At 47.0% G+C, this 15,034-nt stretch overlaps 1 protein-coding gene across 3 annotated transcripts in view; it reads right to left on the bottom strand.

Moving 5' to 3' along the window:
- Positions 1-15,034, bottom strand: part of TRIO (trio Rho guanine nucleotide exchange factor) — a 380,125-nt gene that overhangs the window by 140,705 nt on the left and 224,386 nt on the right. For all 3 annotated transcript variants that reach the window (XR_011645465.1, XM_058306993.1, XM_058307004.1), the window contains exons 12-18: positions 9,917-10,086; positions 8,805-8,979; positions 6,680-6,875; positions 5,667-5,833; positions 3,839-3,958; positions 2,092-2,283; positions 1,518-1,667 (exon numbers count right to left, since the gene is read on the bottom strand). Coding sequence is in view for 2 of the 3 variants with exons in the window: in XM_058306993.1 (XP_058162976.1) it covers positions 1,518-1,667; positions 2,092-2,283; positions 3,839-3,958; positions 5,667-5,833; positions 6,680-6,875; positions 8,805-8,979; positions 9,917-10,086 (1,170 nt within the window). In the remaining variant the exon portion in view is untranslated. The remainder of the gene's footprint in view (positions 1-1,517; positions 1,668-2,091; positions 2,284-3,838; positions 3,959-5,666; positions 5,834-6,679; positions 6,876-8,804; positions 8,980-9,916; positions 10,087-15,034) is intronic.

The raw sequence follows: 15,034 nt of genomic DNA, 5'->3' as shown, positions 1-15,034 counted from the left end.
TGTCTGCTTGTCTTCTTTTGGAGACACTGGGAACTGAACCCAGGACCTTCATGTGGGAGGCAGGCACACAGTTGCTGGAGCCACATCTGCTCCCATCTGTTTTTTAAATATCCATAATAAAACATAAAAAAATGGCTGGTACACACACACTACAAAAGGAATCTGAACAGGCTTCCGCTTATTTTTGTTGTGTGGTTTTTACCTAAATGTCTTTCTTAATACTATTAACCAAGAAGTTTAGAATATCGTTTTATACTACATGGATTCCAGACAAGAACCAATTAATTACATTATAATTAGAACTTGGATGATTCCAAGTCAAAACACCCTAACAGGGCTGGCATTAGTAAACTTAAATACCAGACAAAAGCTGGGGCAGGGGGCTTGAAGATCCTGTTTGAAATAGTTATGATTAGCGACTTTGGGTAAGCTCTAAGTCTTTTCCCACCCTGGTTTTAAAAAAAAAAAGATCACTGAAGTGGCAGCTCAAAAGAAGTCAACAGATTTCTTTTTCAAAAGAATTACAACTTATTTTCCCAGACTCAACAATAATGCTCTGCTGTCAGGATCACCTTCAGAAATGAAACAAATATCATGAAATGTAACAGGAAATGGAGTCAGAGGGGTCAGAATGCCAAAGCAGAGAGAAAAACTAAACTTCATAAAGCAGCCGGGAAAGAAAACACCACCTATTTCATGGGTCTGAGTGGTAATGTAGAATTTCAGATATTTTTTCCAAGAGTTAAGAATACAAGATGGGAGTATTCAATGTTGAGAGTTTCTAAACATTTTGACCCTTATAAAAATTAAATTGTTTCAAAGCTTATCTGTGACTTATACATGACTGAGAAAATAGAAATACAGCTAAATGATTGTGGAAAACTGTTCCCTTAGAGCTAAACTGTTCCCTTAGAATTCCTTAGAGTTAACATTCGTGGTGATGCAATCTCTCTTGGAAGACCCGTTTCCTTAACAGGTATCTGTAGCTGATCCTGTAACCTCACGAGGTGTGTCTACTTTACTCTGTGCCGTCCTTACATGTGTTCTGAGACAGAGGCTTTATTCCTGAAAGGTGAATTTCTAAAGGAAGATTATTTTAGTCTATAGGTATTTTGTTTCACCAAATCAGTCTTCAGAATTTGTTGGCATTATGAGTTGTAATAACTTCCAACCATTCCTTAACCACACAGATTTCTAGTTCTTTCTCTCTCTCTAGGAAAACTAAGAAATGGTGGAAACCACACGTGTTAGAATTCTCGTTCATCAACTCACTTATCACTGATGCTACACAATCACTTTTCCACACAACGTGAGCACAGTGAGGTGGGAAGTGGGAATTTCCTATAAAGAGGGAAGGCCTGGGAACGTGAGCCTGCCACGCAGCCACATAACCGGGCAGCCACGCAGGAGACTCTGCAGCCTACAGCTGCCTCTGACTGGCAGTCGAGACCCCTCTACCACCTACAAATGAACCCTTTGTGATGTGTGTGCACGGCTTGGGGCTAGCCAGCTCGTACCTTCAGGAATGCTTCCTTTTGCTCAAGGTGCTTGCTGATCATAGGGGTGACGTGGTCCGTCTCGGAATTGGGGCCCAGTTTGTCGGCACCTCCACACCAGTCTTCTTCTCTTTTGTACTCCTGCTCCAGGCTCTCGAGAACACTGCAGACCTGAGAGCAGAAGAGAGACTGCTAGGCATCCAGTGCCATAGAGGAGCATCTCTGGCAGCACTTCCAGCTAGGCTTTGGGATGAATGGACCAAGAACACGAGAGGGAGCCACGGGCTCGACCTCCCTTGAGGGCAAGTAGGCAGGCCTTTCAGGATAGTAAGATAAAAGCTGAATGCCCTTCTTTCCTCTCTTGCTCTGATGTGTTTCAGGTCATGTATTTAACTGAGAGGAAAAGAGGTATAGTTTCAGCTACTTTCCAACTTACCATCCTTTGATATCTAAGGTAAGCAAACATAATTTTAACTTCAGAATGTTCCTTTTCCTGCTTGACCTGGAACTGACCTGTTCACTCGTTAGTGACTTTTGCGGTAAACTTAAGCCCCAAGTCAAATGTCAGCTGTGAGCCGAGGAAAGGAAGCTCTACCTGCTCGGAAGTCTTGTAGAAGGCGACGGACGCGTTCACGAGCTTGAGGCGGTCCTCCATCTTGAGCATGAGCTGCTGCCAGTGGGAGGCCACTTTCTCGGCACAGTCCCTGATCAGATCCATGTCGTAGTGGTTGGCCTGCAGCATCGCCTCTGCCTTCTGCTGCACCTGCAGGGCGCTCTGGTGTGTCTTCTAAGAAAAGAGTCAGGAGAGTCAAGATCTCTTTATCAGGGCTCTTGCGCAGTCACTGGGAAAAGACCCCGTGGCCGCAGTTCCTCTATTGTTGATTTTCCACCAGCCGCTGCAGCTAATACTCTTGGGCCCTTCTAAAAACACTGCAGACAGTCCAGAAAAAAGTGTTTACGCCTAGCAACAACTGAGCTTATATTGAAATTATCTAATGAAGGATGAAATCCATGAAGGCTTTCCAGAATGGGTCTTGGTTGTGGGTTTCTCAGCTTGAGAAAGGGCAAGAAAGACCCTTAACAACCAAAATTCTAACCAAAGCTGTTGAAATATTCCAAGTTCATTATGCCTACTGAGCCTTCTTAGAATAGCGGCTGGCGTCAAATGAACAAAGGGAGAAAAGGGTCACCCAAATGCATGCTTTTTATTTAATTTTTAACTTAAAAATTGGACTTGAATGAAAAGTTTTTAGGAACTATTGATCTTAAAAAGAAAAGAAAAGAAAAATAATTATAAGCTAAGGATTGAACCAACTATTTTCTCTGGAGATTTGTGCCCTATAAGAAGTCTTTTGGTGTAAAAATAACATAACCCTTAAGAATTTCTGCTTACTAGATGATCTAGTGAGGGGAAAAAGATGACAAATTTTCCTTTGGCAAAGAACTAGAACACTGGGGTATGGTAGTGAGGGGGATACAGGGATCTATTATGGACATATCTATTTTTTCAAAACCATAGCAAAATCTTGTATATAGCCGTAAAAACTTAATGATTCCACAAAAACACTATATACAATATAACCCCATTGAAAAGCAATGCCCTTTACCATAAATAGTGATTTATACTGGCAATTTAATTACTGGAAATCGCTTGACTGTGTACAATTTTCAGAAGACAGCCGGAGTTGGAGCTTCAGGAAGAAGTCCACCGGCCCCAAGGAGCTGAAAATAAATTTATCTAGAGGGTAAAGTAATGGGCATTTCTGTAGCTTTCTTTTCTGGCTACTGTAAATGGAACAGGAAACAGGGCAGTTTCTGTAATCAAATGCTTTTTTCCTTGACTTGACCTTGACCGCCCATCATCATTAACAAAACAAAACACCCTCAAAGGAATTAATGCTTGTGCTGTGAGAGGTCATTTAAGTGGGCCTGGAAATGGCCTGAGCTGGGCCTCCAGCCCCTGCGTGGCACTCACGGGGTGGAGGGGAGACCCATGCAGGGCGTCGCTTTCCTTTTTACAGCAGGTATATGCCTATCCCACCAGCCAAATGCAGAAACCAGCCGCCACTCCCTAGTTCCCGGGTGCTCCCGACTGCACAGAGGGGGTCCTGCGGGGGCCCTCACCGCCGGCAGACAACGGACACAACCCCTCGGGCCCCTGACCCCCCCGGCCCTGGCGTGAGCCACGCCGGCTGGAATGTGCCCTTGCTTCAGTGCAGTTCCTGCTCTGCACCTTTTCCTGTAATAAAGTGCAGGCCTGTAAACACGGCTGTTCTGGACCCTGTCTCACCACATCCGGAACTGCAGCCTGCACCGAGGCTGGAGGGACGCGGCACCCTTACCTCGATGGCGTGCTGGAACTGCTCGTGCTCTCTCTGTAGCTGCTCGGCCTCCTGCAAGGAGCTGGCTGTGATGAGCCCAGCATTGAGCATGGATTCCCCGTTGCGGATCCAGCCCAGCACCTGAAACGGGACAGGGGAAACTCCAAGCAGCAGGCCTCTGCCACCACAGGGACTTGATGCGGGTCCCCCAGGGGACAGGCGGGAGGCTCTGGCTGCTTTACTGGCCTTCAGCGGTATCTGGTCATAGTGCTGCGCGGTTTTAATTAATGCTGTGTTTTCTGTAGAAATGGGAGCCGGGAAGGTTGAAGGTACAGCAGATGGTCAAAACCATTTGAAGACCACATACTAGAAAACCGACTAAGAGTCAGGAAAAGTAGTTTTCATTCCCTTTTGTGCTGATGGACATGCAAGACGAGGCAACCGCTTGATAAGGGAACTAATTTATTCCATGACCTTGTTTTCCAACGTTAAACGACCTAACAACCAGAGTATGAATTAAGCCATATTACAATTCTCAGAGTCAAACCATGTGACTCTCAACATCACACACAAAGAAAGTTGATTCTGACATTGGAAGCCAAAGAAATTGCAGAAGGTTATTCGGGGTCGTTATTGGTGGCAGAGACTGCCAGTTGCATACCCAATACACATTCTCCTCTTCTTGCTTTCACAGAAAACCCCAACTTTTGGCAGAGCTTTGAAATAACATCCTCAGCTCCTATCAGAGTTTGGTCACACAAATAACACAATTCTGCCCAATGAGATCAGAGTGGGAGCCTGGGGGGGTTTTACGAAAAACTTTCTTTCCTGGTGTAGGTGCTGCCTCTTTCTTGTCATCCTTACCCCCTTCCTGATGCCTGGAATGTGGAGGTGACGGTTGGGACTACAGCAGCCATTTGGTAACCATGAGAAAAAGATTGCATATCATAAAGATATCCATCTAACACACCACAGAGCCACTGAATGAACACCAGTCATCTCCCTGATCTGTTACACCAGAAAAGGACTTTTTTGGTCTTTTGGTCTCTGTTACTCATAGGTAAATGCAATACCCAAAGGATATATTAGTTTCTTCTTTTATCTCGTAAATGAGGGGTTTTTTTTTTGGGTCAAGAAAGATCACTATATTAACGGGTCTTTAAAAAGCAGATATTTTATTTTCTTTTACTAAAAATACCCACCGATGGCAGATGAGAGGCCAAAAACAGAAGACCTCTTTTTAAAAAAATCTAACAGTGAACCCGAACCCGTTTAAGGTCAGTGCCCCCATCTGGGTACCACACTGTGCCCATGGACCAGGCACCTGAAACAGCCTCCAACCAAACACACACCTGCTTTTCTGTCCATGTGCCAGGGTGCCACAGCGCCTACCTTCCCTGCGTCAAGCAAGCTGGTTTCCTCAGTCATTTCCCTGCTCACAAGAGTACTTTCATTTACATGCTAAAGACACGTATACCTGGAGCCTCAGTGCCACGTGGAGCCACAGCAACCCTTCCAAACGTTCCATTTTATCTCCCCGGCTGTTCTGGGATGGGGCACTATAGTACCCCGACACCACAGGCGTTACCCTGAGCGCACCCGGTTGCAGTCGTGGTATTTGGTAGACAAATCACAGTAAGGCGGGCGCCCAGTCCTCTTGCTCAAGTTCACACAGCAGACACAACCGCGTTAGGGTAACGTATGCGCGTGTGCAAGAGCGCTAAGTGTGTACACAGCAGGACAGCTGTGCCGATGGGCACTGCCTTGCCTGGGCTCCCGAGTCGAGGACACGTCAAGGGTCTGTAATTTGGCCCACTCATTCTTGCTTTACGGTCAGCTGTCTGTTTACCTGCTTCACTTCAGCCTGCAGGTGGCGAAGCTGCACACACTGTTCTAGATGCTTCCGATGCTGCTCTGCTGCTAAATCCAGCTCCTGTTGCTTTTCATGAAGAAACTCCAACAGGTCCTGGACCCGAGTTGCCATATCAACATCTCTGTCACAGAGCAGTTCCACCCCTGTAGACAGGGAAGAGAGACCTCAGAATTCAACTAGTACTGCAACTTCTGTTCTTAACTGGAAGATGACGTGCAATCCTTTTTGTAAATTATCTGCCCAGCTGGGAGCCAGGTCTTTATTTTGAAGGTCAAGTTCAATGAGGGCATACTCCAGCAGCGATGAGGATAGATTTCTGCCTGCCTCTGAGCATGTCTGCGGAGAGAATGAATGGGATGGGCTTCAAAACTAAATGTAAGATGCAGCTAATCAACAGCTGGTGAAATTATCAAAGCAAACTCATTTCCTATCAATCGACTTCTACATTGATTACTAGTGAAACGGTAATAAATGAATGAACTTTGGTTTGTTTTTGTTATCCTCTGTAAATAGTTTACTATTTAGAAAGCATTTAATCTGACTTAGGTATAATGAGTAATGCAGTATGGAGTTTGTTGTTAAGTAAGTTTCTAATACTATAGAGTTAACTCTCATTTCTGCTTCTCATTATAGAAGCATCTGCTGATAAACAAAGAAAAAGTAGAATAAAGAAAATGAGAATACTTTCTTAGGACATACCTTTGGTTCATGGAGATACTGCAATACATTCCTTTGTAAAAATTAAAGTTCAGGCTACTTGAAATAATGTATGAGAGAATTAAGGGTCAGGGCATCAACAATAATGTTAAATGTCATCATAGAAAGTTAAATAATGCAAAATGTTTGCTTTTAAAGAGCAGACATCTATGCTACCTATATTTATAGGGGTTAATTTAACTTTGCAGCCATCGCGTTGAAATAAATAGAGCAAATTCCTGCAATGACATGAAGAAATAACGAATGAGGTAGGATGGAATGTGCCTTCTTACCAGAGGCCTGCACTTCGTTGACATACTGCAGAAGATCCTGCCCTTGGTGGATGACGTCAAAAGTCAGATTGTTCATGGTCAAGGCTTTGTCTGCGTGGTGCTGGAGGCGCTGCTCCGCGACCGTGAGGTCCTCCGTGTCAAAGTCATTCATCTGCTGAGAAAGCTCATCATTCCAGGACTCGAGGTCTGAGATGATCTGACAGGGAGAAGGATTTGTTTTAAGATCGAGGCTTACACAATTACTATCTCTCTACCTGCTGGGGTATCTCATGGGGCCGGGAGATGAGGGAGAGACTAACGTGAACGGGTCAAAAGGACATGGAAGGCAGCTGAAGCGGTCTCAGGGGCTAAGGAGGTGGCAACGAGATCACTGAAAAGAAAAAGGAATGCAGCTTTACTCAAAATCCATTCATGCTTAATGGTATTAGAAAGGAAAAAGAGCTAGAAAGCCAGAGAGTAAGAACCAGGCCCAATTAGAAGACACTACGGAACCAACTTCTTTACCAAAAACTGGTAATAGAGGGATAAAGTTAATCATGTAAGCATTTAATGACGAAGGAAAGCTCATCTTTCTAGACGAATACAGCTATTAACTCTAGAAAGATAAATAAAATTACAGTCACCTTTTTTCACATTCTAATACATCGTCTCTTTCAGGCAATGATCACCAAGAGAAAGGCTGGTGGGGAACGGGACAAGGGAAGGCTCGGGCTCCACCACTGAATGGGGGTCCTGGTTACATGGACAATTGACACAAAAGAAAAAGAGGAGGCTAGGCGGCGAGAGGATTCTCAATGAGCGTACGAGCCATCAAGTGCAGAAGTGGACCCTGTGCACTTCCTGAGACCCTTGGGAAGTCTGACCCAGGCCTGGGCACTTGAGGACGTGAAGGATGACTTACTCGGGCACGCTGTGGCTAGGGGAGGAAAGGCCCTCACGCTTAGAGATAGTTATGGACGTTATTAGGGGTGAAATGACAGGCTGGCTAGGGGCTTCTTTAAATTATTTTAGCACAACAATAACCACAGGAAGGAGAGTTGAAGAAATTGTGAACTAAATATATTGTGTAATCTCACAGACTTATTAACTTGAATATGGATCATCAGAAAATAGAATGAGGTTAGAGAATGGAAAGCTAAGGGTTAACTTGTGCAGAATTGGTAAAAAGGATGTGTGTTAATCTTTGGAAATGAATAGAAAAGGTGAAAGCACAACATAATGTTTGTAAGCAGCAGTATTATTATAAGGGCGTGAAAGGGGTTTAAAGGGAAAGTCTAAGGACATGTATATTACTAAAAATAAAGCTAAAAAATGTAACATGGAACTGTATAGCATAGTAAAACCTTATGTGAAATATGAATATGGGTAATATTGCATAAATAAAACTGTTTTTTCTTTGAAACTGAACTGATATATGCTAATACAACAAAATGTTAACATTGGACCAAAAAAAAAAAAAAACACCCCACATTAAGCTAAGTAAAAGAAACCAGACACAAAGTACTACATATTGTATGATACCATTTATACAAAATGCAAATATGAATCTATTTATAAAGATGAAATCAGGTGTACGTAGGGTGGGGGAAAGACAGCAGGAGTGAGAGGTGACTGCTGAGGGGGAGGAGCTTTTCCTTTTGGAGTAATGCAAGGTCTAGGATTTCTTGTGGTGATGAAGGCACAAGACTGTGATGGTACTAAAAGCCACTGACTGTGTGCTTCGATGGACCGTATGGTGTGTGAAAAGTCTCAATAAAGCTGCTTAATAAAAAAATAAACCAACTCTGCCTTTTGCCCCATCCTCAAAACCCTGCTTTCCCCGGTTCCGGCTGCCGGAGTTCTCCGTCGGCTTTTCCCGCCTGCCTCAAATGCAGAGTCCAGGCCGAGGGGGTCCCCGACCGGTGGGGGGTTTGGCCTGCATAAAGATTCAGGCGCCCGCGGCTCCCCTCTTTCGGCTCCCCTCTTTCGCATCCACAGGGTGGATAGGGGCGGGGCAGACACGGAAGGGACTGGTCAGGCGCCTGCTGGTACGGGGGGGCACACAGGGAGCCCCGGCTCGGGTCCCCCCCAGCCCCCCGCCCCCCGCCCCCTGCCCCGGGAGCAGGCAGCGGCCAGGCCGACTCACATCGATGGCGTCCCGCTCAAATATGCGCAGCTGCAGGAAGAGCTCGAGCTTGATCTTGCGCTCCTGGAAGAGCTCCTCCATCTGAGCCTGCGCCTCGTCCAGCTGCTGCAGCACCGTCTCGATGTGGCTGATGGAGCTGTTGTGCGGCGTCTTGTTGCTGGAGATGGCGGAGTCCCTGCGCACGGGCCGGACACAGGAATGAGCGCCGAGCCTCCCATTGTTAGGGGCCGGCGGCCAGATCCGGCAGCTCGGCCTGGAGGGGGGAGCGCGCGGCAGGAAGCCGGCTGCTGTCTTGGCCCCCCCACGAACGCCGTCTCAGGCGCCTTCCTCTGAGCAACCCTCCAAGCCGGGGGACGCGCTGAAGAGGCCCTCCGGGGCTTGCGCACAGTGACGCTGGGACGTCTGACCGCCAGATACAATTACTTCAGTGAAGTCTGGGTTTGGCCATTTCCCCTTGGATAGAATAAAGGGTGCCGCGTGGAGCCGGCTGTGCAGAGGGTAAGCCCTAATGCGGTCAGGTAGGCCTTCCTGAAGGGCCGTGGGCCGACTCTCTTCACAAGGCAAATGCCACCTACGAGTATCAGTGGTCCTGGGTGATGGGGGCTGGGGGGCTAACTTTATGGAAATGGCCCTCGCGGTCCCAACAGAAGGAATTTTCTTCAAAGGGAGGAGAAACCCCACCCAGCACACCCGTGGCCTTCCTGACAGCAGGGCTTGAGGGCCGGGAGCCGCCAAGTCCAGTCCTGCCTGCGCTGGCACGTGCATCCTGAGAGGACCATGCTCCACCAGAGGCAGGCGGCGAGGCCCCACGGCACGGCCCTGGGTGGTGCAAATCAACCCGGTCTAGAGAGACATGGCAGGCACTACCAGGTGTGAGAGAGGAGGGAAAGAAATTGGTAGAAGCTGGACGGTAGGCTGTTGTAATGATAAAAACTGTGGAGTGAGAAATAACTGTAAGAGGGGGAGAAGGGAGAGAAAAGGGAAAGCGCAGAGGATGGCGAGAAGGAGAAGCAGCTCATCCCTGCACTCACAGAAGTCACCTGCTCTCCGGCCACCTAGCTGGATGGAGAGGGCTAGCTAATTGCTCAAAACCCGGGGGGGGGGGAACCCACCGGAGCTGCTGTATGAGGTCCTCCCCCTCCTTGATGACGTTGACAGTCACTTGCAGGGTGGTCTGCTGCTGCTGGCCGAAGCGCTTGATGAGGTCCTGCACGGCCTCCACCGACTCGGCGTACACGTCGTCCAGCAGCTCCTTCTGCAGCTCCTCCAGCCACGTCCACAGCTGCGGGGGGACGGGGACAGAGCGGCCGGGGAGGTGCGTGCCCTGCTGTCCAGCCAGGCCTGGCCGGTGGCAGGGGGATCCCGGGGCGGAGACGCCCTGGGAGGGAAGTGGTGGCAGGCTGCTCGCAGGGAAGGAAGGGAGGAAGGGAGGAAGGGAGGAAGGAAGGGAGGGAGGGAGGGGGGGGGAGAGCATCCCAGGCAGTCCCACTGCCAGCGGAACACACACACAGCGGTAGGAGCCTGCCGCGTGGTGACAAATAAACAGGCAGTGCTGAGGGGACTGTCACAAAGGAGCCAAAGGAACGGGAAGGAAGTTGTTCTTCCCGGCTCTTCCCAGACTCGGTCCACAGTGCAACGGAAAAGAGGAAAGACGCCCTGGGACTCAGAAGTAGCTGCTCAGCAGAGAAGAGACCTGGCGAGCACCTTCTCACTCTTACATGGCAGAGGGATCGCTTTATTTCTAGCACTGGCATTACACGTCAGTGCTCACATCCCTCGGGAGAGAAGGGAGGGATAAACCAGTCACCAGAGCTGGGTAAGGGTTGACCGTGGGGCTCCACCCTCCTGGCCGTGCCACCAGCCTCTGTTTCAGTGCCGGGGGACACACTAAGACACTCCCCTGCCACCACCTTTAAAAGTCTCTGTGGACCCAGAGGGCAAGCAACAGAAACAGCAGGAGGGCTGCTTTGGGCCAGGAAGGGCCGAGCTGGGAGAGCAGGGTAATTTGCCCACTTCCTGGAAGTACATTAACTCCTTCAGATCTCTGGGGTACCATTTGGTGAACCAAAAAATAATAATGATAATTAAACTGAAAGGGCTCTGGGGGTTTTGAAGTGGTTTGTGTGTGGAGCAAATGTTTTCTGATTTCAAAGGGATGTAAAAAGGCCTCTGTGCTTTGGTACAGTCTATTAACGGTAGCTCTGAGCAAGCCAAGAGATGTCCTATCCACACGTGGTCCCAATATTGCCAGCCTTAGGGCCAATGCATTGAAACCGTACTTGCAAAAATATATTGTCCTTGTCTAATCTTTTGTTTCCAAACTAATCTTTTAAAAAAAAAAAAGAGCTTTCTTGAGGGTTATAACTGATCTACCATAAACCGAACAAATTTAAAGTGTACACTTTGTTAAGTTTTGACACCTGGATGGATACTTCCAAGAAAAGATCTCGGGTGTCGTGCGAGTGCATGCACCCATCACCCCCAGAAGTTTCCTTGCACCCTTGGTACTCCCTTCCCTCTGCCCCTCCAGGCAATCACTGATCTGCTTTCAGACACTGTAGGTTGGTTTGATTTTCTAAACATGTATATAGCTGAAATCATACAGTATGTGCTCTCTTTTTCTAGCTTCGTTTACCCAGCAAAACTGTCCTGAGAGTCATCCAAAATTGACAGCTCACTCCTTCTCACTGCTGAGGAGTACTCCGCTGTATGTATGTGCCAAGGGGGTGCATCCATTCACCTGGTGATGGATACTGGGGCTGTTTCCAGTTTGGGGCCCTCACAAGCAAGCTGCTACAAACGTGTGCTTCTGTTTCTCCTGGGTGTGGTTAGATAAGACAGTGGGTCTATATTTAACACTGAAGAAACTGCCAAACTGTTCTCCAAAGTGAAAGAGCCGCCTGATACTCCCACCAGCAGCGTAGGGGAGTTCCAATTCCTTACATCCTCACCAACACTTGGTGTGGTCAGTCTTTTTAATTGTAGCCATTTTAGTGGGTGATCTTGTGGTTTTAATTTGCAATTTCATAACAACTAATGATGGCAAATCCCACCTAACCTTTCAAATGAGTTCCTTTACATTAAACAATTCTTTAGTTAGGAACAGAGTATCATCAGATGTTTTTTTTCCCTTCTCACTATGCGGATAGAACCCAACTTCCAGTTTTAATAAATTAAAGTTTAAAACAATACTACTCTGCAGCTTGTTCACCGAGAAACACTACAAACACAAAATATACTTCTTGTTATCAGCAGGTCAATGGATACATTTTTTAATAAAGCAGACTGATTTAAAGGTACAATTGTTGGCAAAACACTTTTCAATCAAGTTACTCAGGTTCCTGAGAGCTCGTTTTATTAAAAAATATTAAAGTAAATAAAACATTTAATTTTTTTACATGATTTATCCATTTCTTGCATATAAATTATTACATTTCATACACTCTAAGAATTTTAGTGCAAGGAGTTTTGGAGAGAGGTTGGCTCAACTGCATCTTCATTTTACAAATTTAGGAAGTCAGAACCCAGGGGGTGAAGTTGATGCCAACATCCCACCCTCGGGTCTCTGGATTCAGCCACACTTTGTTTCAATATTTTATTTTGACATGAAAAGTACCATTCACTGATTTACCAAACACTGAAGGCACTGCCACTATATGCTCTGCACTACCTTAAAAAGAGCACATAATATGATAATCTCTTGGTGGTTTTTTTGTTTGTTTGCTTTTACTTTCTTCTAAATTCTCATGACTATGGTAGCTTCTTTCATAAATTATTGGAAGGAGGATACCATTATGACAAACAACAAGGAAGCTTCTAATCTGCTCTAATATTTCATATTAAAAGGCATGCAAATCTGCAGTAAGTCATACCGGACAGAGTAACAGTCTAATTTTCTGACTTAAGAAATGCTTTAACAAAGCATTAGCTCTGTGGCTTAAGAAATCACTTAATTTCTCTGGGATTCCGTTTGCTAAAGCCGAGATCCTAAGAATACCAACACAACCCTAGAGGAGTTACTAAGAGGACCAGATGAAAGGGGAGGCCTGAAAAGCACTGTGGGAACGTTCTATGCAAATGTTAATTACCTGAATTATAATGATGGACTCAAATCAACAGAATAGTCAGCATTTGCTGAAAGAAACCAAGTATGACCCAGTTGGACTGCTCTGAGCAAAAATGGAACAGAAAGAATATTTTACCAAAAGAAGCTGCAATATTTTATCCAAAGTGTCAAAACATTTACTCAAAACTTCATGATTATCATCCATTAGCTATTACCTACCAGGTCCCTGGGACTTTTCTAGCTGAATTGGGTTTGTCTGCTTTTTCGTAACTTGCCAGACAGCGGGGTGGGTGAGTAGTAGCCACCCTGGGAGGCAGCTGTTAGCTCCCCACCAGGGAGAACCCTTTCCACAGCTGGGCCGTTAGGGCTCTCCCGCCCAGTCATCTAGGACAAAGCTGCCCTTTGTGGCTGCATCGCTTGGCTGAAGAAGAAAACACAAAACCATCTACTTCACTTCCTCCCTTCTCTCAAGATCCCAACCATACTCATTTATTTCCCTGAAGCTGCCCTCTACACCTTGTCATTGTTCCACGGAACTACTAAAAGCGTCAGAAGAGAAGGCCTGTCCCTAGGTGCAGCCTCCCTGTGAACCGACCCTGGCTGATTCATGGATGAAGCAGAGAGAGTGATTGAGGAATTTATACAGGGCCACTGCCCATTAAACATGGTACCCGGCCCCAGTGCCAAACCTCCAGGAACAGTGCTGCCCCAGCATTTCAGGCTCATTCAGTGAGATGCGATGATGATTTAGGCAAATGTGCATCAAAAGAAGATCCTCAGAGGACACTTATGCTCTTAAACTATCACTGCGTACTTTCTTCTTTCAACTTCATCTAAACAGAAGTGTTTATGAAAAGAAATGTAAAGGAGCCAACTACAGCACAAATACCGCATGCACATTATAGCGGGAGGTGCTGGACGTGCTGGGGCCAGGAGACTGAGTCCACCAAGGCCTGCAACCTGGTCTTAGCCGTGCTGCAGCACTAAGAGCTAGGCTGTCGTAACACCAGCTGAAATTAGTATCTCTTTTACATTTGCTGAGAAGACAGAAACACAAGTTTTAACAAAGCCCATTAGGAAAAGCCAACAAAACCAGCAAAACAGAATCAATGAAGTCAGCTGGCAGAGAACTTGCATGACAGGGCACCTCTGGTTCGGGAACCCTTCAGTTCTGGTGTCCCACCTACCGTCCTGCCCTGGCCACACCCCGGTGGCCGTCTGCTGCTCGGCCCTCCCCCGAAGCCCCACCCAGGGCAGGTTCTCTTCTCCTGCCTCATCATGCAGGATGGGACCGGGGCTGGGGGCCTGGGGGCCTGCCTGGCTGGGGAGGGCTGCAAACTCCCTCTTCTCTAACAGATGCGGCCAAAAATGCCATTTAAGTCACAAAACCATTCAAACAAGTCTCACTTCCACACGCTGTGAAGGGGAGTGAGGGAAGTCAAAAGTGACACAGAGGGAAGTGGATATGGCTCAAAGGAGAGAGCTTCTGCCTACCATATAGGGGGTTCAGGATTCTATACCCAGGGCCTACTGGCCCATGTGCTGCCGCACGCAAGGAGTGTCGCCCCGCACAGGGGTGCACCCCCACGCAAGGAGTGCAGCCCGCACGCAGGAGAGCAGACTACCCAAGAGTAGTGCTGCCCTCACAGAGAGCTGATGCAGCAAGATGATGCAACAACAAAAAGAGAGATACAGAGAAGAGACAATATGAGACGCAGTGAACTAGGGAGCTGAAGTGGCACAAGAGAATAATGGCCTCTCTCCCACTCCGGAAGGTCCCAGGATCGGTTCCCAGAGCTGCCTAGTGAGAGACACAGAAGAACACACAGTGAATGGACACAGAGAGCAGACAATAGAGCTGGAGGACGGAAGGAGGGGAGAAATAAAGAAAGTGATGCAGAGGCTGCCGGGGGTGTGATGCTTGGGTGGGCTTCTATCGAGCGCCCCCGCACTAGCAGAAGAGTTCATGCTTTTTCCATAAATACCAATTAAAATAAGACACTTTGCATAGGAGGCAACAGAGAGTAATGATTAAGAGTGTGGGCTCTGAGGTGAGACAGTTCAAGTTCGTACTTGACCTGCTCCACGTCTGGGTTTTCTCATCTAGAAAAAGGGCCTAGTAACAACACTTTCTCAGAGTGTTCCTGGGAAGGTGAGAACAAGG

Source organism: Dasypus novemcinctus, chromosome 2 (assembly GCF_030445035.2).
Source record: "Dasypus novemcinctus isolate mDasNov1 chromosome 2, mDasNov1.1.hap2, whole genome shotgun sequence".
In the NCBI taxonomy this organism is placed as follows: Eukaryota; Metazoa; Chordata; class Mammalia; order Cingulata; family Dasypodidae; genus Dasypus; species Dasypus novemcinctus.
This window is presented reverse-complemented; position numbering and strand designations above follow the sequence as displayed.